Here is a 25,700-nt window from a genome sequence, read left to right on the forward strand (position 1 = left end):
GCGCCATCATGTGCATGTTGATTTTTGTCCATCTACACCAGATGTGATCATGACACGCAGGTTGAAATACTAAAACCAACTATGAATCAATTATATTCATTTCGGGAAGGGTCGAAACACACGAAACATTCAATGGACATTTAGCTCGCTAAGTTTGACTTGGGAGATGAACGTTGGGTTGTTATTTAACCCGACACGCCTATGTTCCAGTGGAGGCAGATACTATACAACGGGCTCATTGTAATGGCTGGAATGGAATAGATGGAACTGAGTCAAACATGTTGTTTCCATGTTTGTGTTTGATACCGTTCCATTTATTCCATTCCAGCCATTACATTGAGCCTGTCCTCGTGTAGCTCCTCCCATCAAACCTCCACTGCTATGGTCTTATATATTTTTCCTGGTTCTTTGCAGAATGTTGAGCCGGAGTCATACAGAGTTGTGTGTTTCTCTACTCCAGCGATAAAAGTGGAAACCTAGTTAGTTTTTAGTTATCTTTGATGAATCTCTCCTGGGTTTGTATGCTCGTGAAAACCAATGAGATAGGATAGGCGGGACTTGCAGCGTGTGCTTCTACACCTGCATTGCTTGCTGTTTGGGGTTTTAGGCTGGGTTTCTGTACAGCACTTTGATGTAAGAAGGGCTATATAAATAAATTTGATTTTGAGTCTAGCTTCTCAAATAGATGCAAGTTCTATTTGAGCGTGGCCGGTTCAGTTTCCCTGTAAGGAAGTCTCTTGGATGATGGTCTAGACAAGATGCCATGGCCACAACATAAGTTTGCCTCAGCAAGCATCTCCTTCATTGTCTTACTCAATGTTGAGGGCAACTGGTGTAACCTACATAGGTTTGCCTCTCCCTGGGCATTGCATAATATCCATGTAACAGCCTGATATGGTGATAAATGGTGCATGGTTCCCTTTTGTTAGGGTTTATGTAACTGATTGTAGCTGAGCCCCCAATTGTTCCCTTGTCATGGGGGAAGAATATTTGTTCCCAAGAAAAAAAGGGTGTGCCCCTTGTCCTCTTTTGTAGACTATGCATTTTGATCTCATGAAAGAAATGTACACACTTGATGTCGGTGTGAATCGGGTCATTTTTCAGGATGTTTCCTCTGGTGATTCCTGCTCCCTCAGGCACAACACTGAGCTGGGGTCTAGTAACCTCATGCCTCCAAACATTCAGGTTTCAATAGCCTCATTTGTAGTCTGGTGCCATTTCTGTGCTCACTGGCACCATATCGGTTCAAAGCCAGACTTTACAGATGTTGATCTGTTTTTGTATGTTTGGACTTGACTAATGAAACTTTTTTTGTATAAAAGTGGTAGTCTAGGTTATTATTTTTGTATATTGTATAGGATTGTATATTTTATAGGGAAATATCTATCCCCACCATCCTTGCTAGAATCACACGAAGGCCCACAGATTTAATATCATTTTTATTTCTTAAAGGAAACAACATTTTAACAAAAACAATCAAGAAATCCATAGTAGCTTTCGTCATTGCATTTCAAATGTTTTTCTGTACAGTACACTTTTATGAAAAACACTGAAAAATGTTTGCAAAAATCCCCCAAACTGCCTCTGCTCCAATTGTTCCCAAAGGACCAGTCTGTTAGGTAGACGTGTTGGAGTCATGGTGGACACCCAGTTCAAATCATTCAGCATTCTCCAATTCCGTGCACATTTAGAACTATCGTTACATCCTACGTGGTGTCTACGTCACATTTAGCACTATCGTTACATCCTACGTGGTGTCTACATCACATTTAGAACTAACGTTACATCCTACGTGGTGTCTACGTCACATTTAGAACTAACGTTACATCCTACGTGGTGTCTACATCACATTTAGAACTAACGTTACATCCTACGTGGTGTCTACATCACATTTAGAACTAACGTTACATCCTACGTGGTGTCTACATCACATTTAGAACTAACGTTACATCCTACGTGGTGTCTACATCACATTTAGAACTAACGTTACATCCTACGTGGTGTCTACGTCACATTTAGAACTAACGTTACATCCTACGTGGTGTCTACGTCACATTTAGAACTAACGTTACATCCTACGTGGTGTCTACATCACATTTAGAACTAACGTTACATCCTACGTGGTGTCTACGTCACATTTAGAACTAACGTTACATCCTACGTGGTGTCTACATCACATTTAGAACTAACGTTACATCCTACGTGGTGTCTACATCACATTTAGAACTAACGTTACATCCTTGGTGTCTACGTCACATTTAGAACTAACGTTACATCCTACGTGGTGTCTACATCACATTTAGAACTAACGTTACATCCTACGTGGTGTCTACATCACATTTAGAACTATCGTTACATCCTACGTGGTGTCTACATCACATTTAGAACTAACGTTACATCCTACGTGGTGTCTACATCACATTTAGAACTAACGTTACATCCTACGTGGTGTCTACATCACATTTAGAACTAACGTTACATCCTACGTGGTGTCTACATCACATTTAGAACTAACGTTACATCCTACGTCAGCGCTGATTACGGGCAGGAAAACAACTAACCTAAAGTGTAAAAAGCTGCAGAGGCCAAACAGTTAAGACTAACCACCACTGAAACAATTCGGTTAAAAGGCGCGCGTTATATCACTACACTGATCATGAAGTCATGGGGACGACAGTTTCTGTGTACTACTTTCAAACTGGACTTGGCGATTTAAGTGATTGAGATGCTGTTTGTTTACATGATGCTGAATACGGTACATGGTCAAATAATGGTTATGACTGGTCATTAAGCCGCACAGGGCGATGAGAAAGATGATCTCCTGAACGACTTTACACAGTGATTATTTGGCAAAGTACAGTTACCTGACATACTGTGACTGGTGTTGTCACAGCTACTTCAATATACAGCCCGGTGTTGAGCAATAATGGCCTATTCTCCTTTAAAACAACTGATAGAGCTTGAACTTTCCTATGTATTGTTGAGTCAACAAAATAGATTATGATACATCACTTTTCTTATGCTAAATTCATCCTCTTTAGTAATTGGTTTCATTACAAAATATTTGGAAGATAAGTATCTCTTGTTATTTTGAGCTCTAATGGATTTTTGCTAAAATGGGGTATAGAACCCTAATGCTGTGGACTAATAAATCACTTTTCTTACTCAGATAAACAAATATAACTGTGTATATGATAGGCAGCTCCATCACACTGCTCCATGCTTTTACTCTGTTTTCAATGTTACTTGTTTCTCGTCATCAGTGTCAGGTAACTTGCGAATAGTACACACACACGGACACACAACAATGTCTGGATAGGAACATTAGGTAAAGAGACAATTAGGTCGTTTGTGAACATCATGGCTTTAAGAATGAGGAATGCATTGACTCTCAGAGCATAGAAAAGTGTAGTACGCTGCAGATAGCTGCTCGATTGTCATATAACAAAAAGGTAAGTGATTTTGGTTTGTAGTAATACGTATTTTCTCTGTCTCACCATGCTTATACATTCAGACTGTTGGCTGTTTAATTTATCCGGTGTTTGTCTGTGTCATGTTCAGTGTTTTTCATTGACACAGAGTGACACAATTTACTTACACTTCATAACGAATAAATCCACCCTCCTATCGCATTAAATTGTCTAAACGGTGGTAGTTACCATGGTGAAGACTGCACTTATCCCCCCCTAAAGCAGACTGGAATAGCAGTTATCGTTCAGGATTGTTAATAACCTGGTAAGGATTCCAGTTCTTCAAGGTTTACAGTGTGACTGGCGCAATAATTAGGATCCACCAGAACCATGTATTTAGAGAGATGGGACATTGAGGTTTCTGCATTGATGCATTTACATGACACTAACATTCTATGGCAGCCATGTTAGCTGTCCCCATCCACATGACATGGGGAATATTTAAACACCATGTCACTGTCTAGAATTTAGAACAATATTCCAACATTCTATGGCAGCCATGTTAGCTGTCCCCATCCACATGACATGGGGAATATCTAAACACCATGTCACTGTCTAGAATTTAGAACAATATTCAACATTCTATGGCAGCCATGTTAGCTGTCCCCATCCACATGACATGGGGAATATCTAAACACCATGTCACTGTCTAGAATTTAGAACAATATTCAACATTCTATGGCAGCCATGTTAGCTGTCCCCATTCAAATGACATGGGGAATATTTAAACAACGCTATGTCACTGAATATCTAGAATTAGAAAGATATTTTACAACCTAACAGTTGGCCCAACTCTCTAGAGGCATGGCTCTAATATCCATCCACTTCTCACAAAACATCAAGTAAACGTCACATGACTCCTCACCCTTCGGAGGTCGTCAAGACTATCAGGGCTCAACATTAACGCTTGTCCAGGACAAGTAAAATAAAAAGTTGGGCAAGCAGAATATAGATTTGTTGTCCGAATGGACAAGTAAAAAAATATCACAAATCACTATCAAACAAGTGTCTTCCGTATGCGATGTTTTGCACTGTTCGCATCTGAGTAGAATTGTATTGCATTGACAGGCACGAGCGTGCACATTTGTTGATATTCCTTGCTAGTTTATTTTACATTTTTTACCCAGTTATAGCTCATTTTGGTCAGCAAACAGGGTACGGTCATTAAAATCCTGGAAAAGTCATGGTGTGTGAATCACCTGCGTGGGTGAGCAGGCCCATGGACAGACAGACATTATAGCAGCGAGGTAACCTTTAATAACGACAGACAGACTAAAACTACATAGCCAATTCAAAACATCTTGTTTAGCCTGGCTAGTTTTCTGTAACTAACTATTCAGCGTGCATTAATGTCATGTCACCGGCACTCCAGTGCAACATTGATGAACGGGTGCATTAGTAAAGCAATGCTACATAACCATGTTGTAAAACCTATCAAGCGCTCAACATTGTGAGAAATACATCTGACAGTTGGTGAGCTGGGATTCCCCCCTCTATTAAACATTGGCCATGTCATTCTGACAATGTTCAAAATATTATTAGAATAGCCTCATTGACAAATAACTCACACGGGGTCAAAAGATATCCCATATTTGTTAGTTACTTTGCTTTGACGTAGTCTACCTTATTGGCAAAGGGAGTTATTTTTATGAAGACAAAGTATTTGGTTGTAGTTGTAACGTTGCAATATTTTATAGGCTAAGGGTGGCCAACTATCCTCCAGGAGAGCCTTAAAAAGGGGCAGTGTTGTATTTTGAGACAGGCAAAGAAGCCAATAGATGGTTTCCTACATTTTTGTCTGATTCTCCATTTTATTTTGTAAAGTGGTTCCTTGCATCATACAATGATGTAAAAAATAGTGTTGCGGGCCATTTTGGGGGGGGGGACAAGTACAAGAAAAATCTGTCCTACTTGTCCGAATGACAAGTGACTAGAAGAAGTGAATGTCAAGCCCCAACTATGTGAGGAAAACAGCAGAGTAAAATATCTAGACTAGATGCCCTATCGTAAAGGTGTTCATGGACCCAAAGGATGCAGCCTCGCACAGGACTAGTAATAAAGGCCCTTTTCAGCAAAGCCCCTATGTCTCTTCTCTCTAGAGCAGGAAGGGGTGAATCAGTAGGATGGGATGAGGACGGGGGTGTTGGGTGGGTCAGGTTTAGGAGGATGGGCCAAGGTTAGGCTGACCCTCAAGGCCGCTCCAGGAACCAAATCTCATTCTGTCGGTTCGCCACCGCAGGGTTGGTGTAGCCGGCCACGATGAACGAGTCATTCACATGCATGGCAGGGGAGTCCAGCATTTCCGCCATGGCGTTGATCTCATTAATGATGGTCACCTCGTTTGTGGCGCCAGTGAAGGACCTGGGAGATAGGAATCGAATGAGATTTGATTTCAAGTAAGGGAGGTGTGTGTTTGCAGGTGCAGGTCTAACACTGGAGTCATTATAACTTCCTTACTCTCATTCTGCTATGTAAATTCACTAGGCTTTTGAATAGAGACTCGATTTGAGATTGTCCAAAACAATATTCCAACTTAAAACAAAACTGTAGCCACTGTCATTTTTGGAAGAAGGATGCATCAACATGGTGGCTAGCATAAAAGTATTAGTGGCTAACCGATTGAAATAATGTCATTAACTTTAGCTAAATAGCCTCACGTGACTGACTTAATGTTTGTATCCAATCGAGTAGCTAGCTAGTTACGTACATGAAATTTGGTTCTGGGTTCCCGAAAACCAACAAGCTAACTTCTTGACTGACTGTAGGCCGAAAAAAAAAAGTGAAATTCACTCGTTTTACTAGAAACTGAACTTGTTTATGCCTCAAACTGACAGTGGTTCCAGTAATGATTACAATTTTAAAAGTTTATAATTCATCTACTTTCATATTGTATTGCCATAAAAATTGACCAAGCAGAGCAAAATAATTCCAAACTCCTACCTTGTGTATACAATGGTGGCAGGCCATTCCTCAATGCTTATTTCAGTGTCAGAAGGCAGAGGTGGCTGGACTTGGTATTCTGTGGGCAGGTAGTAGGCCACAGTGACGTCCCTGGATAAGACCGAGTGGTTCTCGTCCGTACGGATCACAGTCAGGATAGGGATGGTCATACCCAGATAGCTACCTAAGGACAGGACATGGACAACCAAGAGTCAGGAGTCTGAACTAGACTTGGCTAAATGTAACGGATGTGAAACGGCTAGCTTAGTTAGCGGTGGTGCGCGCTAAATAGCGTTTCAATCAGTGACGTCACTTGCTCTGAAACCTTGAAGTAGTGGTTCCCCTTGCTCTGCAAGGGCCGCGGCTTTTGTGGAGCGATGGGTAACGATGCTTCGTGGGTGACTGTTGTTGATGTGTGCAGAGGGTCCCTGGTTCGCGCCCGGGTATGGGCGAGGGGACGGTCTATAGTTATACTGTTACATAAACAAGGATAATGTTAGAAGAATATAGGCCCAATGACTCCTATGAAGGCTGCTTGGGGCTCACCTGAGGAGTTCTGCTGGCAGATGTATCTCATGAGTTTCATGAAGCCGTAACAGATGCTCTGCTCGTAGGTGTCCTCATGAACCGTGATACACGCCCAGTGGGCCTTCTCATAGTGTCTCTTCTCATAGAGCATGTCTCCACACTGTGTACACACAAACAGAGCACTGGGTCACTACCTAAGCATTTAATAATGCCTAATGCAGTGTAACAACAACCACCTTGTTTCAGCATGTTAATAGATTCAGTCGTCAGTAGCTAGGTTTCCATTCAATTAGCGACAGAATTTCATGCAAATATTGTAAAATCTACATAAAATGAGCATTTCCCCCCAGGGATGTTTCCATCAAACATGATTTTTTTGCAGATAAAAGGCGGTGCGTGATGACAGTAAACATTTTAAAAAATTGTTTTTTAAATGTACTGTTAAATTCCCATGTACCAAATACAAGTTAAATGGGTTTCCATCACATTTTCAACTCTACTGATAGGTCTCTCTACAACCACTGTGATTATTATTTGACCCTGCTGGTAACCTATGAACATCTTGGCCATGTACTGTTCTCTCAACCCGGCACAGCGAGAAGAGGACTAGCCACCCCTCGGCCTGGTTCCTCCCTAGTTTCCAGTCTTTCTAGGGAGTTTTTCCTAGCCACCATGTTTCTGCAATGCTTGCCGTTTGGGGTTGTAGGCTGGGTTTCTGTATAGCACTTTGACATCGGCTGACGTAAAAAGTGTTTTATAAATAAAATGTGATTGATCTTACATTTGTCAAAACAGCAGACAAGCATCGATCATCATGTCACCAGAATAAGATCCTCAATATTTATTGGAAAGGAGCATCAAGCTTCACCACCCTGTGAAGTTCATCATAATTGATTTAATCTGTAGCCTAATAAACTGCATGCTTCCCCGAGTCGTAGTGGGAGGACCACACACCATATCATCGCGTGACTCACAAGTTTACGTTCAGTATTTGCGTTTCCGACGCCATTTTTCGCATAATACATTTTACAGACAAAAATATTCCATGTCGAATGAACAAATATGGTCGGCATATGCAATTGTACTGAAACTTCCTGTTTCCATCACAGCTGTCGTGATTCAATTTTTTTACAGTATGACTTTACTCACATGAAAACTGGATAGAAAAGTGGCCACTGACAAGATTTGGTAACTGTGTTTACCAACAGATGTACCGTGAGGAGCCAGCATGGAGATCATGCTCTTAGTATGGGATTTGTTGATTGACACAGACATTAAAAGATAACACATCTCTCCTTTGTTTAACACTCCAGCCAAACCCTAACTTGAGGAAAGCCAATCAGACCATTTAAAAAAATATATACTTTCACCAAGTGACTAGGAGGCTTATTGAATTGGCTGAGGGGATTGCCTCTTCCCCATCCAAAATAAAATTGCAATCCCAGTCATATGAGCTTTCATCATATTGTAAACACAACTAGTCAGCCTTGGTGTCAGGTCTCAACAGAAACAGCTGTCATTGACACTAGAAATTCGTTGGCGCTGCGACCAGGATTTTAAACCACAAAAGTGGTATTCAGTCCTTGGGGAAAATACGGAACGTAATCAGTTCTCAGATGACAAAATTCAGTTGCCATTTTAGTTATCCCCTTCATTACCATCAACCTTTATGTATAGGTGGTGGGGGAGAACATCATTATCATGACCTTCTCATGTCCTATTTTTTTTTTTTTTTTTTTTAATGGCCAGATCAGAACAGCTACAGGGGTTGTCCATACCTCACTTCAAATGCAGATGGTGCTTTCTCCTTGAAACACAAAATCACAATTACCACTATCAAATGGGTATCACAGGAACCAAATTGTGTGACTTTGATGTGCAACAACTATCAGCTGGAGGGAAACTTTAAATGCAGACAAGTGGGGAAAGATGAAACGCGAGTTGGGCTATTCTTCTTTTTCCAGCCTTTCATACTAGCTCTATGCAAGTAAAAAGAACAGCTACGCAGGATGAATTTATCATAGTTTATTAGAGTACAAACATTTATGATTTTTTTTTGTATGGGTTAATGAATAGGTTATACAACTAAACAAAGTACATTCTTTTATGTAAACATTTATAAAAATGTACATTTTCTAGATTATCCCTAGCCCGATGTGTACTGTCAAGGAGCCTACCATTCCGATACTCCTTAGGGATAGCCTCCTTTTTTCCCCAATTTTCAACCTAAATGACATACCCAAATCTAGCTCAGGCCCTGAAGAGCAAGGATATGCATATTCTTGATACCATTTGAAAGGAAACACTTTGAAGTTTGTGGAAATGTGAATTGGATGTAGGAGAATATAACAATAGATCTGGTAGAAGAAAATGCAAAGAAAAGAAAGGGGAAAAAAACTGTATTTTTCTACCACCATCTTTGTAATGCAAGAGAAAGGTCATTATTCTAGCCAACAGTCTGGTTGTAATTCCGATAGCAGGGTCTGTGCAAAATTTCAGATGACTAACTTGACTTATGAGTGAACAACAAGACTTTGTGTGAAGTCCCCAGGTACATTTGGGCAAATCGTGAAGGAGACAATTGCATTCATATTCCATTTTTCTGCAAGAATATCGTCAAATCTGTATACTTGGACTTTGATTTAGCATTTCCAGTATTAGTAGCCATATTATAAGTTCAACATTTACAAAACAACCAGTTTTCATAACTCTGAATATCCTTTGAATTTTTGTCCAACATGAAAAGGAATGCTGTCCTACAAGGTTAGTAGCTACATTTTACGACATATACATGGTTTCCGGACACTCCCGTAAAGCCCAGCTCATTGGCTATCTAGCTAGCTTTGTTTGATGAGGATAGAGTCGTTCAAGTAATGGCCGCCCGCGTCATCGGCGTGCCATGAAGGCGTCGCTCTCTGACCAAATATGGTGTCCTATAGGACATGCTACACCCCTAATTAAATAGTGAAGTCTTGTTGCCTTCTAGGAGGAATAGATAAACGTGATTAGACTCGTTGAAACAACGTTTAGGGTGAGATTTATTATTTTCTTTGCAAATTGAACGAGTGGAAATACAAAATCGAACATGCATGCTATATGGACCTTCAGGTTATTTCTGGGACCCTTTAGATGATAAACCAGAGCAAGATTTCAGAATATAAGTACAAATTTCACCTTCAGAGGTGAATTTATCAAACCTATCGCATTGTGTTTTGTTAAGAGCTCTCAAACAATAGCATGGCATTTTTTCTCAGTAATAGCTACTGTAAATTGGACAGTGCAGTTATATTAACAGTTTAAGCAAACACTCCCATTTGTTGTTTCTAAAAATTTTGACAAATTGATTCCTTCAAAGATTTATTAAGACCAAAAGAATCTTCAGAGGTAGACTGGCTCTGGTTCTAAAAATAAATTGAAACAATGCCCTCTACTTTGATAAATGCTAAATAAATATTACACTTATTGTTTTAACTGACGTGATCACAGTTTCAGCAGACGGTAACGCCTTTCTGCCGGCCTTTTTCAGTTACACAAGTGTTCGGAGCATGCTAGATAGCTAATTTGCACAGGTGGTCCCTCTGTCTTCCGTAAACACACACTGTAACATTGAGATATGGCTGTGTGGGAACTCCATAAAAAAAAGAGGTCTATCAATGTAACCTTTTTGTTTTTTTGAAACCGATCTGTCGCTGATAAGTTAGAAGGTCCTTACGCTTCCAAAACCATCCTGCAAGTGATGCATGTTAATGTTGAGACCGAGCGTCGGGGCTCTTAACAAAACTCCCCTGTACAGAAGATGCCTTCGTCCAATGTAATGAATCGGGAGTCATGATCCAGGGCTAGAATATCACCTTGGCTAAAATGCCCAGTTTGGGCCTAAAAAAAAATGGTGGGATTAACAAAGACGCCTTAATACTCGACAGAAGGTCCTTAATAAGGAAGTTTTTATTGGCCATCATCTCCCTCCAGAAGAGGAAGAATCCCTGACTGTCTAGTGATGTCCTTGTCTGATTTTGACCCTGTATGAAGGTTGCTAACAAGCAAAACAGCATGATCTTTACACAGGTGCATCTTGTGCTGTAGAGAATAAAAGGCCACTCTAAAATGTGCAGTTTCGTCACAACATAATGCCACAGATGTCAAGTTGAGTGAGCGTGCAATTGGCATGCTGACTGCAGGAATGTCCACCAGAGCTGTTGCCAGAGAATTTAATGTTACATTTCTCCACCATAAGCCACCTCCAACGTCGTTTTAGAGAATTTGCCAGCGTGTCCAACCGGCTTCACAACGGCAGACCACGTGTATGGCATCGTGTGGGCGAGGGTTAAGGTATGGGAAGGCATAAGCTCCAGACAACGAACACAAATGCATTTTAATCGATGACAATTGAATGCACAAAAATTCCGTGACGAGATCCTGAGGCCCATTTTTTTTTATATATCTGTGACCAACAGCTGCATAGATGTCATGGGAAATTCATAGATTCGGGCCTAATGATTATATTTTAATATGAACTGTAACTCAGTAAAAAAAAAAAAATAATTGTTGCATTTATATTTTTGTTCAGTATAGTTAGTGTTTCTGGGCTAGGCCTTTGCACATGCATTTCAGTACAGTCCAGTATTACTCTGGTATATGGAAATGTGTTCCTGAAACAAAGGGACATCAGCTCATGAACAGTTCCCCTTGGAGGCCAAACTGAAAGGGATCCTAAAATGACATTAAAAGAAAAGGGGGAAAAAAAAGTTGTTCACCCAGGTGACAAGCATCCTCCTGGACTGTGATGCATTGAAACAAACAGCTAACTCCAGTTTAAGGAAGCCCAACACAGCACAGAAAGAGAAAACACTGATCCATTAAGGTTAAGCTCTAAAGCCAAGTCTACGTGTGTGTTAATCTGTTTCTGCTTTTAGAGTACGGTAGACCCTAAATCCAGTGTAAAAAAAAAAAAACATGACTTTCTTGTTGTCACACTAGAAGAGTTGCAGGAGGAACTGGTTTGCGTGCCTCTTCAAGCGGCTCCACCACAGGCAGAGGATTCTGATCGTAACAGATGGTCAGGGTACGCTTGCCTCCACCTCATCGCCAGAACTGCAAGTTGAAAAGTATTCATTTTAAAAGCATTTTTGCCTATCAGCTCTACAGCTTCTATTCCAAATACAGGCCATGCAAAGTAATACTTGAGTTCTTTTTCTGTTAGTGAAACTCTGACAAACTCTACATACAGGCCATGCAAGTTAGACGGGGCAGAAACTGAATATTCATTGTAATTGGGAACTTGACAGGTTATACCAAATACCTCAAACCCACAAAAAACACTAATGAAGTTCAGATAGCAAGTCTATACCTGAGCATGATGACAGGCAACACAGGAAAAATACATTACGGTTGATTAAGAAGTCTACCTAGTTTCGGGGTAAACATACGCTAGATAGGCCTACCCTGCAGCTTTTCTGATGATGGTCCTCCTACCAGGCTTTGGAGTGGACATCCAGGTTAACACAGTCTGCACAACCTGCTCCCTTTGAATCACTTTCCCACATACTGTATTTTAAAATGAGTCCACAAAGTGTTTTGAACACACTTTAGTGTTATCAGTTATCTGTGTAGGGAAATATTCATCCACTGTAGTTGTCAAGCTTCAGAACTAGCTATATTGGTAAGATGCAAAGCTAGCTACTAAGTTGGCCATCGTTAGCCATTCTCAGCTAACTGGTGGCAGTGTTAGCCTAGCTGGCTAGCTAGCTAAGCAGCAACATTAACAATCTTACCTTCAAAATGTGTCCCGACATCAAAAAAAAAAATTCACCACCCATTGGCGTTGTAGCGCGGGGTCTTTGTGGAAACAGTGGAAAGTTCATTCGACATGACTCCCTCCTTTGTAGGAGTTACATCCAGGGACGCAGCAGTATGACATGTTTGACTGCGTTGCCTAGGTTTCTGGTCTCGGTTTCCCCCACTAGCCTCATTTTAGTGCAGCCGGAAATGGTGTGTGAATTAAGCGAATAGGACCACACATTTTACAATGAGTCTTAGTAAGGGTTGGGTGGTATCCAGATTTTTTTTTTATACGGTATAACACAAGGGCTGCCATTTTGTTCCAATCTAAAAATGAACAATTATGCTAACAAAGTCCTAAGGAATTCCCATAGCAGATGCTAGCTAAATGCTAACAAGCACAAGCGAACAAATTGCAAGGTTGTCTAACCCAGCTCATAAAGTTTGACAACTTTCTCAAAAGGTTACCCAGTTTGCTGCACGCAAAAAACAAATAGAGAGGATTGATCCGGCTCTGCTGTAACCAAGAAGCTTTATATTGCAAGCTAGCAAGTTAGTAAACCAAATGCAGAGCATTTACTTGGCACATCCTAGATATTGAAAATCATTACGTTGGTATTCCAAAATACCCCGATATACGGTATTCCGCCCAACGTCTTGTTGCGTGGCCGGCAGAGTAGACATTGGTTCGTTGGTGAATGAGTCCATCATAGACTTGCCTTTTCCTTACGCGCGATGAGGGTGAAGGGCACGTGCTCCCGGTCGTGTTGGCCGTTGTTGTTGCTGGTAATCTGCTGGATGGGCTCAGCCATGTCTGTTTTGATGAGAAAAACAAAAATAATGGGTTAATTTCTATTGAGTTGAATTAAGAGGTTCAGGTAGGGTCACCATAGTCTGGAAACTTCACAGGTTTGGGGAATTCTGCGACCCTACCTTCAAGTACAACATGTCAGGGGTTGTATGCTTGTTGACAATGCTATAGTCCTACTAACTTAACAATATGCTCTTACATTTCCTGACTTGGGCTCTATAGATTCAGGAAAAACTGGTATTATCTTCCAACCTGTCTAATAGAGGTCAAACTAGTCAAGGCAAATGTAGACCCCTGTAGCATGACTGAAGTACAAGAAGTCTTGGTTTCCTCTTACAGTCTATAGACGATAGTGTTCAGTCTAAAGACTATACATAGTGTTACAGCTCCTCCAATAACTCATGACTAGCCAGCTTCTCCTGGAGATGGCGTGAGAAAGGCTTTGTCATGTCAGCCAGGGCACAGTGCCAGTTTGTCAGTGCTCATAAATGTCACTCTGGTAGAGGGGAGGGATGCCAAGCTGCCCAAGGTAGACACACACAGCCAACAGTATGCCATGAAATTACTCTACTGCACTATTTCTCTGTAAACACAGCAAGCAACAACTTCACCTCTTCAATTTTAATAATGACAAATTCCATTGACTTTCCTCCCTGTTATATCTGTCGTCAAGGGGCTTTGTTCTCTAGCTGCCCACCTCTCCCATTCAGCAGGACTACTAATGAATGTAGGCTATACTTCCTTGGCATTGAATACCAACTGGACAAATATCGGTTCTCCTCTGGGCCCTGCTATTTAGTCGGTCACACCATGTCCATTTCTGGCTGCAGTAGGCATTACCCACGCTGATATCAAACAGAGCCATTATGAATGTATGAATAATAGTTATTAAAAATACCCTGGAATCCAAGGATGGGAAACCATAGTACCATTTATTTTTTAAATCTTATTTTATTTACACTTGGTCAAGTTTCAACCTCTGGTATCATTTAAACACACATAAGACAGAAGAATGCATAGAATTGCAGGAAATTAACTTAAAACGGTAACATGGGTTGCAAGGTGGGGGTTTGTTACTAGGCCGGTAAATTACATTACCCATTTGGACCTTTGCCACCTAGGAAATTTGTGTGACCGGACCTTCTTAAATAGTACTGGAGTACTCCTGCACTATACTACCATCAGTATCTGACTCAGTCTCACTAGCCTGGATCTAGGGCAGGGGTGCTGAACATATGACCTACAGGGTGTCAAACCTCCAGCCCATGAGGGGGTAAGAAACTAACTCAAAACCAGAGAATTATTTACAAGTCTTAGGGTAGTCAGAACATTCTTGCAAAACAGAAGACTAGCAGACCAGATATATCTGGGGATTAGCACCATTGCTAAATGTCTAGACAAATGATTCAAGTGCTGTTTTGTGTATTTGTTGATGTATTGTTTGTCCAATTGCTGAGTCGTACTAAGTTCTTGGGATCAGATCGGAATGTCAACATAACAACTGTAACAATGGCTCTAGGGAAATCCACATCTAGATGGCTCATTTTTATTATGGCTGACGTTTGTCTATTTATGGAGCCTGAAGTTGAGGTATGCTACATGCACCCTTGTACTGGCTGACGGTGCCATCGACACCTGAATATTCTACTATCAGGGCTATATTAAAATGCTTCTTATTTACTGGAAGAATTGCAGCCTAATTGAAAGCAGCACAATAGCGTGAATAATCCCTCTAAATCCCTATCAGAGTAGGACAATTCCACAATAGAGTGACAGACTCGGACACAAAGTTGCGATAAGAGAATGAGGTTTTTTGCCGTTACGGTTCAAGTAAATGTTGTTTGTTGTAATCTTTTCAGTGGAATTTGTTACAAGTAGTCCTTGTGCATAGATTTGTATGGTTTGTTTGACTTTGCAATCATTGTTTTTTTTAATCAAAAGTTTGGACACCTCATTCAAAAACATTTATTTTTTACTATTTTCTACATTGTAGAATAATAGTGAAGACATAACTATGAAATAACACACATGGAAACATGTAGTAACCCCAAAAAAGTGTTTAAATATATTTTTTATCGTTCCAATAGCCACTCTTTGCCTTGATGACAGCTTTGCACACTCTTGGTATTCTCTCAACCAGCTTCATGAGGTAGTCACCAGGAATGCATTTCAATTAACAGGTGTGCCTTAAATTAAGAAGGAAAGAAATTACACAAATGAATGCATTTGAGCCAATCAGTTGTGCTGTGACAATTTAGGGGTGGTATACAGAATATAGCCCTTTTTGGTAAAAGACCAAGTCCATATTATGGCATGAACAGCTCAAATAAGCAAAGACAACTGACAATCCATCATTACATTAAGACATGAAGGTCAGTCAATATTTCAAGCACTTTGAAACATTCTTCAAGTGCAGTCGCAAAAACGATCAAGCGCTATGATGAAACTGGCTCTCATGAGGACCGCCACAGGAATGGAAGACCCAGAGTTACCACTGCTGCAGAGAATACATTAATTTAAGTTACCAGCCTCAGAAATTTCAGCCCAAAAACATACCTCAGAGTTCAAGTAACAAACACATCTCAACGTCAACTGTTCAGAGCGGTGGTGTGACAATGACCCAACACACTTTCAGGCTGTGTAAGGGCTATTTGACCAAGAAGGAGAGTGATGGAGTGCTGCATCAGATGACCTGGCCTCCACAATTCCCCGACCTCAACCAAATTGAGATGGTTTGGGATGAGTCGGACCGCAGAGTGATGGTACAGCTGCCAACAAGTGCTCAGCATATGTGGGAACTCCTTCAAGACTGTTGGGAAAGCATTCATGAAGCTGGTTGAGAGAACAACAAGGCAAATGGTGGGTATTTGAAGAACCTCATTTTAATTTGTTTAACACTTTTTTTTGGTTACTACATGATTCCATATGTGTTATTTCATAGTGTTGTCTTCACTAATATTCTACAATGTAGAAAATAGTAAAAAATAAAGAAAAACCCTTGAATGAGTAGGCATTCTAAAACCTTTGGCCGGTAGTGTATTTTAAAGTGAAAAATCTGAGTCATTGTCACTCTGTTACCATGGAAATGTATGAAGAGGGATTGATCACATACTAGTGCTAGGCTATAGCCTACAACAGTATATAGCCTAACCTTTAATCAGAAAGGTCAATAAGCATAATATTTCACTTTGTTGGTATAAAGTGGGGCAAATCAAAATGCAGTCAGTGTTTCGCTAGAGCGGTAGTGACAATGGCCACAGTCCGTGTTGTACTTGGGTGGTAGTGACAATGGCCACAGTCCGTGTTGTACTTGGGTGGTAGTGACAATGGCCACAGTCCGTGTTGTACTTGGGTGGTAGTGACAATGGACACAAGGCGATGGTACTAAATGAACTAAACCATGAACGTGCTTCACAGCCCACGAGAGGCAGGGAGGGTGAGCAAAGAGGTTAACCCACACAGTATTTTAGGACCGGATTTATTAGCCCAAGCTTTCCCTCAAACAGAGCAGACTAAGCTATAGCTAATCCGTTGAGTCAGAATGCCCCAACGATGGCTCCATGCAATTAGTTAGTCTGAGAAGAGAGGGAACAAGCGGGAGCCCCAGACCCAGTCTAACCAGAACTCATTAAGCAGCATACCCTAGAACATCATTCATCAGTCCTCGTCATTCAATGTTCAGCAGCCTACACCAACCAAAATAGCATTAATTTCTACCCTGTGGCTCTGACACTAGCCTACTTCAACTCAACTAGGGAGGTGCTGTGGATTTGTCCAATAACAACCATATGTTTTACTAATGTGTCCTGCTGAACATACTGGACTCCAGTGAAAACCTAGTAGCTACACTGAACAAAAATATAAACGCAACAATTTCAAATATTTCACCGAGTTACAGTTCATAAGGAAATCAGTCAATTTAAATAAATTAGGCCCTAATCTATGAATTTCACATCACTGGGAATACAGACATGCATCCGTTGGTCACATACTTACAAAAATAACAGGTAGGGGGTGTGGATGAGAAACCTGTCAGTATCTGTTGTGACCATTTGCCTCTTACACATCTCCGTCGCATAGAGTTGATCTGACTGTTCATTGTGGCCTGTGAATTGTTGTCCCACTCCTCTTCAATGGCTGTGTGAAGTTGCTGAATATTGGTGGGAACTCAATCCAGAGCATTCAACACATGCTCAATGGGTGACATTAATTTCCCATTACATGGGTTACTGTAAATAAATGTAATTATGGTGCTTAGAACTAGGGCCGGGACTAAACCAGTATTGCAATAGTCGTTGGGACATTTTCAGCTTCCAGGAATTGTGTACAGATCCTTGTGACATAGGTCTGTGCATTATCATGTTGAAACATGAGGTGATGAAGCAGATGATTGTCGTACCAATGGGCCTCAGGATCTCATCACGGTATCTCTCTGCATTCAAATTGCCATAGATAAAATGCAAATTGTTAGTTGTCCGTAGCTTATGCCTACCCATACCAAAACCCCACCACCACAATGGGACACTGATGTCAAAGTTGTGAACAGCAAACCCTTCACCCACACAATGCCATATACGCTGTCTGCCAGGTACAGTTGAAACCAGGATTAATCCGTGAAGAGCACACTTCTCCAGCGGCCATCGAAGGTGAGTATTTGCCCACTGAAGTCGGTTATGACACCGAACTGCAGTCAGGTCAAGACCCTGGTGAGGACGATGAGCACGCAGATGATCTTTCCGGTGATGGTTTCTGACAGTTTGCGCAGAAATTCTTACGTTTTGCAAACCTACAGTTTTCATCAGCTGTCTGGGTGGCTGGTCTCAGACGATCCCACTGGTGAAGATGCTGGATGTCAAGGTACTGGGCTGGTGCAGTTACAAGTGGTCTGCGGTTGTGAGGCTGGTTGGACGTACTGCCAAATTCTCTAAAACAACGGAGGTGGCGTATGGTTGAGAATTAACATTAAATTCTCAGCTCTAGTGGACATTCCTGCAGTCAGCATGCCAATTGCATGCTGCCTCTCAACCTCAGACATCTGTGGCATTGTGTTGTGTGATAAAACTGCACATTTTAGAGAGTCCTATTGTCCCCAGCACAAGGTGCAGCTGTGTAATGATCATGCTGTTTAATCAGCTTTTTGATATGCCACACCTGTCAGGTGGATGGATTATTTTGGCAAAGGAAAAATGCTCACTATCAGGTATGTAAACAAATTTGTGGCCAACATTTGAGAGAAATAAGCTTTTTGTGCATTTGGAAATATTTTATTTCAGCTCATGAAACAAGGGACCAACACTTTACATGTTGCATTTATATTTTTGTTTAGTTTCTTGAACATCATTAGTACTAGTAAGGCTCAGAGGTTGAGACTTTACTCTGGGACAGCTACATAGAAAACACAGTCTGGGTGTACCTTTTGCAGTCCTCTGCTGCGGCTGGCCGCCTGATGCACACCCAGTCTTCATTCCAGAGGCCCTAGAATTAGGTCAGGTACAACTGGCCTCCGTTTCCACTCTGCACCGGGCAGAGGCATTCTGGGTGCAAATCTGGTCGCAGTTCAACCAGCCAGCCAGACTACGTGTATGTACATTCAGTCCGCTGCAATCTACATTCTAGCCTTAGGGTTAATTGGGTCACTCAGTGTTGCCTCTTGTTAACCTCGGGCAGGGGCTTTAAATTCAGGCCAAAATATTCACAATATAAAATTGTAAATATATATAAATACAATATATACAATATATATACAATATAAAAATGTAAATGTAAGTGTCTTATTTTAACCTGGGGGTTTTGAACATTTCATTTTTCAGACGATTCCGCATTCTGGAATGTATAGGTTATAATTTTCCCCCAGAGGTAGGGTAGGAAACAGTTAAGTTATTTACAGAGCCTGAAACATTGCTTTCAATATTTTTTTTCTTTAACAAGGGAGTAAGTTCAATATTTCAATTGTTTATGCTTTCAGTTAGTGTTTAAAGTAGGGCTGTGGCAATACCAGTATCGCAAAAACAAATTAAAACACGAAGCAGACAACGCTATTGTCCTTTAAAAAAAACTACGGCTTGGAAAATAAATACATGTGACTCTGGATGACAACACAATTGTTTTTTTCCAACATTATGGCTGTTTTCCTAAAGAAGTGAAATCTGCACATTTGGTTATTTTGCCACAATACTAACGAGTATCATTCCGGCCCTAGTTGTAAGTACCATAATCCAGTCGTTCATTTACAGTGGCGACAAGTTATTTAGGGCAGATGGGGATTGCCTGTTTTGCATGTTATTTTGGCATTAATGCAAGTCACATATCAGTTTGCAAACAAAGTAGAAAATATATATATAAATAAATAATGGAGTTAATAAAGCCACATACAAACATGGTCTCTTTTGTTTTCTTGTGTAATGCAGCTCCAAAATGCACATGTTTCAGCCTAGCTCCGTGGTTTGTGGGGCAAGCCAGCAGAAAATAGGAACGTTGTTCCGTGATTGGCTTAGTGTTCTGTCACTCATGGTGACACTACATCACGGCCAAGTAGTAAGGGTATACATCGAAAATTCAAGTCCTTTGGCTCCGGCCACAGAGTTACATTAGTAGTGCCCTTCCAAGAAGGCTCAAGTTCAATGGCCACAGATAAAATGACATCAAATCACATTATATGTACAGTAGCTTTGATTGGACAGATCACATCAACATTTTACTTGCAAAATCTTAGCTAGCAGTCATCATCATGAATCAATTCGACAATCTACAGGCAAATCCTTTTTAATCCTTGTCATATGAAGAGAAATAATGAAGAGAAATTATAGATAAAACGTATCGGTGCTCATCGACCATTGGACATAAACATTACACAACTAGTTGGGAAGGAATCAGTGACAGTGGCTAACTGCAAGCATTGCAACTGGGAAGTTGGGAATAAACGAGCTCAGACTGAGAAAAAATCCAAATCAGAATTATAAATCCAGCCTCTTTCTTTCTTTAATTACAAAATTTTGCCCACGAAGGACCGCGGCACCACCTTCCTGTTCAAGTGAGCACATCACAACAAGGTCAGTCCAAAAATGTGTTCCAGTGCCTTGCGAAAGTATTCGGCCCCCTTGAACTTTGCGACCTTTTGCCACATTTCAGGCTTCAAACATAAAGATATAAAACTGTATTTTTTTGTGAAGAATCAACAACAAGTGGGACACAATCATGAAGTGGAACTACATTTATTGGATATTTCAAACTTTTTTAACAAATCAAAAACTGAAATTGGGCGTGCAAAATTATTCAGCCCCCTTAAGTTAATACTTTGTAGCGCCACCTTTTGCTGCGATTACAGCTGTAAGTCGCTTGGGGTATGTCTCTATCAGTTTTGCACATCGAGAGACTGAAATTTTTTCCCATTCCTCCTTGCAAAACAGCTCGAGCTCAGTGAGGTTGGATGGAGAGCATTTGTGAACAGCAGTTTTCAGTTCTTTCCACAGATTCTCGATTGGATTCAGGTCTGGACTTTGACTTGGCCATTCTAACACCTGGATATGTTTATTTTTGAACCATTCCATTGTAGATTTTGCTTTATGTTTTGGATCATTGTCTTGTTGGAAGACAATTCTCCGTCCCAGTCTCAGGTCTTTTGCAGACTCCAGGTTTTCTTCCAGAATGGTCCTGTATTTGGCTCCATCCATCTTCCCATCAATTTTAACCATCTTCCCTGTCCCTGCTGAAGAAAAGCAGGCCCAAACCATGATGCTGCCACCACCATGTTTGACAGTGGGGATGTTGTGGTCAGGGTGATGAGCTGTGTTGCTTTTACGCCAAACATAACGTTTTGCATTGTTGCCAAAAAGTTCAATTTTGGTTTCATCTGACCAGAGCACCTTCTTCCACATGTTTGGTGTGTCTCCCAGGTGGCTTGTGGCAAACTTTAAACAACACTTTTTATGGATATCTTTAAGAAATGGCTTTCTTCTTGCCACTCTTCCATAAAGGCCAGATTTGTGCAATATACGACTGATTGTTGTCCTATGGACAGAGTCTCCCACCTCAGCTGTAGATCTCTGCAGTTCATCCAGAGTGATCATGGGCCTCTTGGCTGCATCTCTGATCAGTCTTCTCCTTGTATGAGCTGAAAGTTTAGAGGGAAGGCCAGGTCTTGGTAGATTTGCAGTGGTCTGATACTCCTTCCATTTCAATATTATCGCTTGCACAGTGCTCCTTGGGATGTTTAAAGCTTGGGAAATCTTTTTGTATCCAAATCCGGCTTTAAACTTCTTCACAACAGTATCTCGGACCTGCCTGGTGTGTTCCTTGTTCTTCATGATGCTCTCTGCGCTTTTAACGGACCTCTGAGACTATCACAGTGCAGGTGCATTTATACGGAGACTTGATTACACACAGGTGGATTGTATTTATCATCATTAGTCATTTAGGTCAACATTGGATCATTCAGAGATCCTCACTGAACTTCTGGAGAGTTTGCTGCACTGAAAGTAAAGGGGCTGAATAATTTTGCACGCCCAATTTTTCAGTTTTTGATTTGTTAAAAAAGTTTGAAATATCCAATAAATGTTGTTCCACTTCATGATTGTGTCCCACTTGTTGATTCTTCACAAAAAAATACAGTTTTATATCTTTGTTTGAAGCCTGAAATGTGGCAAAAGGTCGCAAAGTTCAAGGGGGCCGAATACTTTCGCAAGGCACTGTATATGCTGCTGCATAAATGTTGTAATATGCCAGGGAGATAGTATTACTTTCTTAGCTACAGTATACATAAGTGTATGTTGTGTAATAAGCTGTTAGTAGCCCATGTGCCTCACCCTAATACTTTTGTCTGTTTTCACCTCATGTTACTGTTCTGACTCCGTGGTGCTCATGTATCCTTTAACCTCATTTTGAAAAATGTAATCATTGAATATTGTAAGAGCTTTCATTGTCTGCTTATATGCCCCCTTTTATTTATCCTACAGTTCTGACTTGGTGTACAGGTTTTTTTTTTTAAATCCACTAAGAATGGCCCATGTTCTGAATTCTGTCGCTGTTCATTTCAAAAGTGCTGAACACTGTAGCACAAGTTATATTGACTGCATCTGTCCTGGCTCGCCCATTAATGTCTTAATCAAAATTATGGATTGCCTTTTATCCACTTGTTGGCCCCTTATGCCATAGTTTGTACATCTCAATTGTCAGTAGAAACCACATTTGTTTAAGCAAGTCAGCCATATCAGCTATGTTTTTTATAAAGGAAGTAAATGAGGCTGATTGAACTGTTTCGCTGCCAGACAAATCTCAGCTGATAGCCAGGTGTAGCAGTGGTAAGATGTTGGGACAGCTTTATGTAGGCCCTAACCGTTTGTGGGCACCGTTTGTCACCGTTATAGAGCAATTCATGTATTGTGTAGTGACTTTGCTGGCATTCATCCCACTTTTTATATTTTTTGCCCCACCAAGATTTACATTCTAAAATAACCACTGTTCATTTATAGTAACCAAGGCTCCTCATGTAGTGGGAAATGGGTCCAAAACTACCCTTGCATTGTAGTTTAATTGGTTTTCCTCAAATCTCTCGTGGACAACATTTATTTTTATTTATTTAACTATACAGTTAAGAAGAAATTCTCATTTTACAATGACTCCCTACCCCGGCAAAACCCTGCCCTAACCCGGAAGACGCGGGGGCAATTGTTCACCGCCCTATGCAATGGTTGTGATACAGCCCAGGATCGAACCAGGGTCTGTAGTGACGCCTCTAGCACTGAGATGCAGTGCTTTAGATCGCTGTACCACCTCGGGCGCCCCTACGTAACATAACTGGCATCGGTCAACAGATTGGGATGCCAATGACATCTGATTCCGATGTGCAGATTTTTCCTCATTGATCATTTTGACAAGTCACGATTTCCCAGGTGTTATCATCCAGTCTTTGTACTCATTTTTTTGACAGAGTGGAATGTTAGCTAAACAGGCTGGTACCCATGCTACCGTTACTAGCCACAGGGAGAAAAATAAACAGAGGTGTAAATGGGGCTTTAAAAAGGTGCAATATGAAGAAAAAGCTCTGCCAAATTGTACTAGTTCCCCGAATTTCATAAGTGACAAAACAAGCAATCATTGTACCATCTAAGCCACTGTGAAATATTTTCAATAACCAAAAATCTTGGTATTTTCAGCTGGTGTCCCAACCCGAAAGTAAAAAGACACAAAAACTAAACTTAACAGGAAGCATCAAATAGAATAGTGCACAAAGAACAGATCTACTGCTTCTTTGACTGGCTTTCAATGAAAATGACAGATCTAACTCACATATCTGTGAATTTGGTCGGGTCACCCACAAAAAGTGACATCACGGACAAGTCAGTTAAAGAAGAAAGCACATGTATATTAGGAGGCTACAAATACATGAAGCCCCTAATTCTCACGTCAGTCACTAAGACCATTATTCACAGCCTAGGATTTCCATTAAATTAAGTACATTCTGTTAAATCAATTGGAGTACACATTGTGACTAACCAAGATAGTACAGTATGAGTCACTGTATACATGCATGTTTGCACTCTTGGTGTGAAAGTGTCTAATATTTGCGCTCGGTGTGATACGACGTATCCAGTTTCTTGGCTGGTGTACAGCAATTACCTACAATGCACTGTAACCGTTTGTTTTGACAGCCGTCAACATTGACCGACAGTGGGATCGACAATGATTTAATATTGTCACTGGATGCCTACTTGTGAAACAAGTATACTTTGTTTGTGTGAGCGAATGACAATGTCTGGCACCCTGAAGACCCCGACTACCTGAATAGTTCTAGTTCGACCTGGTTGGCTGATCTGATCTCAATCGCAAAAAAAAATAGAACAATCGATGAAACGAGAAATAAAAAACAAAGTAGCCAAGATTGCACTTTGTTGTCACAACCAGTGTGAACCGTTTTGTTTATACTGTCTATACAAAGTCACACGCGAATGGACCATTCAAAACCCGTATTACTTTCTCAATTCGAAATGTACAGTGAGTAAGTGTGCGCTTAATACCAAATGCTTTACCTCGAGGCACTTCCACTTGGTGTCCCCGTGCGGCGTCCTGCCAGTAGCGCAGCAATCCGTCTTGTTGCTCTTCGTCCTCGATCGTCTCACCCGCCTCTTCCAGACTCCCAGTGCCCGAATCTGACAGCTGGTCTTCCGAAAAAGATTCCAGGTCCTCTAGCGTGATCATACCATTTGAGGAATCGTCGCCGCCTCCACCGATACCGTCAAGTCCCCCACCGCCATTCATACGACAATTACCTGTCTCCATTCTCCACTCTTGGAACAGCTATCTAGATATAAAAGTACTCCAAAGCAAATGTGTACAGTAGGACTACTGTTGTCTAAATAAAGACCGCTGTTGGTGGTAGTTCAGAGAGCGTTGCGGTAAATTCTGACTCAGGTAAAAATTCGAATTAGGAAAACTTTAGGGCCATTTCTGCTCTGATCTTGACGTTTATTCCGACGCATTAAGCCATGTTCTTTTCCTTATACAACTGTGCAACCTATATTATATTTACAGAAACCATTTCAAACCTGTATATAACTGTTAACTCATCGAAGACGGCAAACCAAATACCTAGCAAGTCCATGCGCGACGTGTTCCGTGGACTGTAATGAACTTGATGTTTATAAGACATAACCGACACCGGGCCACTCCTCCCACCGCAATACGGGATGCGAACTTTCCTTTCGTAGGATAGCGGAGGGAAAGTCTCTATTATCCGTCGGATGATTGGTTGAGCCTTATTGGGGGGCGTGACATCACTACTAGCGTTTACCAAAACAAAACAATGGCGTACAATTTCTCTTCCTGGGACAGGGTTGCCATGTTCGTGTTTTCTTACCATTTGCCTATTGTGAAAACTATGTCGCGGGTGAAAATGTATTTTTTGATCACGGGTTGCAGGTTTTTGGACTACTAAGTTCCACTGTGGCCGGCATGGCATTTCTCTTTTATATATATTTCACTGACCTGCTGCTGCTATCAGGCAGTGAGGCCGGCTGTTGCTGAGTGAGTGGTGTGGAGGGCCGGAGAGGTGTGTGTTGAGAGTGCACTGCAGCATAGTCCACTATTGGCTGACTCACATGAGTGAGAGGAGACCGAGCAGCACAAGCTGTGAACTTTTTACCAGTTGTAGGTAGGCTAATTCACTATTCATTACTCGC

General features: G+C 41.1%; 1 protein-coding gene across 1 annotated transcript; it reads right to left on the reverse strand.

Annotated features, from left to right (window-relative positions):
- Positions 1 to 2,408: 2,408 nt before the first annotated feature.
- LOC112262083 (heme-binding protein 1) lies at positions 2,409 to 25,222 on the reverse strand. The gene is made up of 5 exons (XM_024437777.2): positions 24,552 to 25,222; positions 13,436 to 13,530; positions 6,957 to 7,098; positions 6,411 to 6,594; positions 2,409 to 5,831 (listed from the first exon to the last, which is right to left on the reverse strand). Exons 1-5 carry the CDS (start codon positions 24,799 to 24,801, stop codon positions 5,660 to 5,662), a joined length of 843 nt encoding a protein of 280 aa, XP_024293545.1. The 5' UTR covers positions 24,802 to 25,222; the 3' UTR covers positions 2,409 to 5,659.
- Positions 25,223 to 25,700: the final 478 nt, after the last annotated feature.

Source organism: Oncorhynchus tshawytscha, linkage group LG11 (genome assembly GCF_018296145.1).
Source record: "Oncorhynchus tshawytscha isolate Ot180627B linkage group LG11, Otsh_v2.0, whole genome shotgun sequence".
NCBI classification, from domain to species: Eukaryota; Metazoa; Chordata; class Actinopteri; order Salmoniformes; family Salmonidae; genus Oncorhynchus; species Oncorhynchus tshawytscha.

Bases quoted from the DNA above. Each gene is read 5' to 3' on its own strand.
- LOC112262083 (XM_024437777.2), bottom strand. From the start codon at position 24,801: ATGGAGACAGGTAATTGTCGTATGAATGGCGGTGGGGGACTTGACGGT. The intron at 7,099-13,435 runs GCAAGTCTATGA...GTGTGTACACAG, and splicing joins TCATCGCGCGTAAGGAAAAG to TGTGGAGACATGCTCTATGA. The intron at 5,832-6,410 runs GTAGGAGTTTGG...CCTATCTCCCAG, and splicing joins GCCACCATTGTATACACAAG to GTCCTTCACTGGCGCCACAA.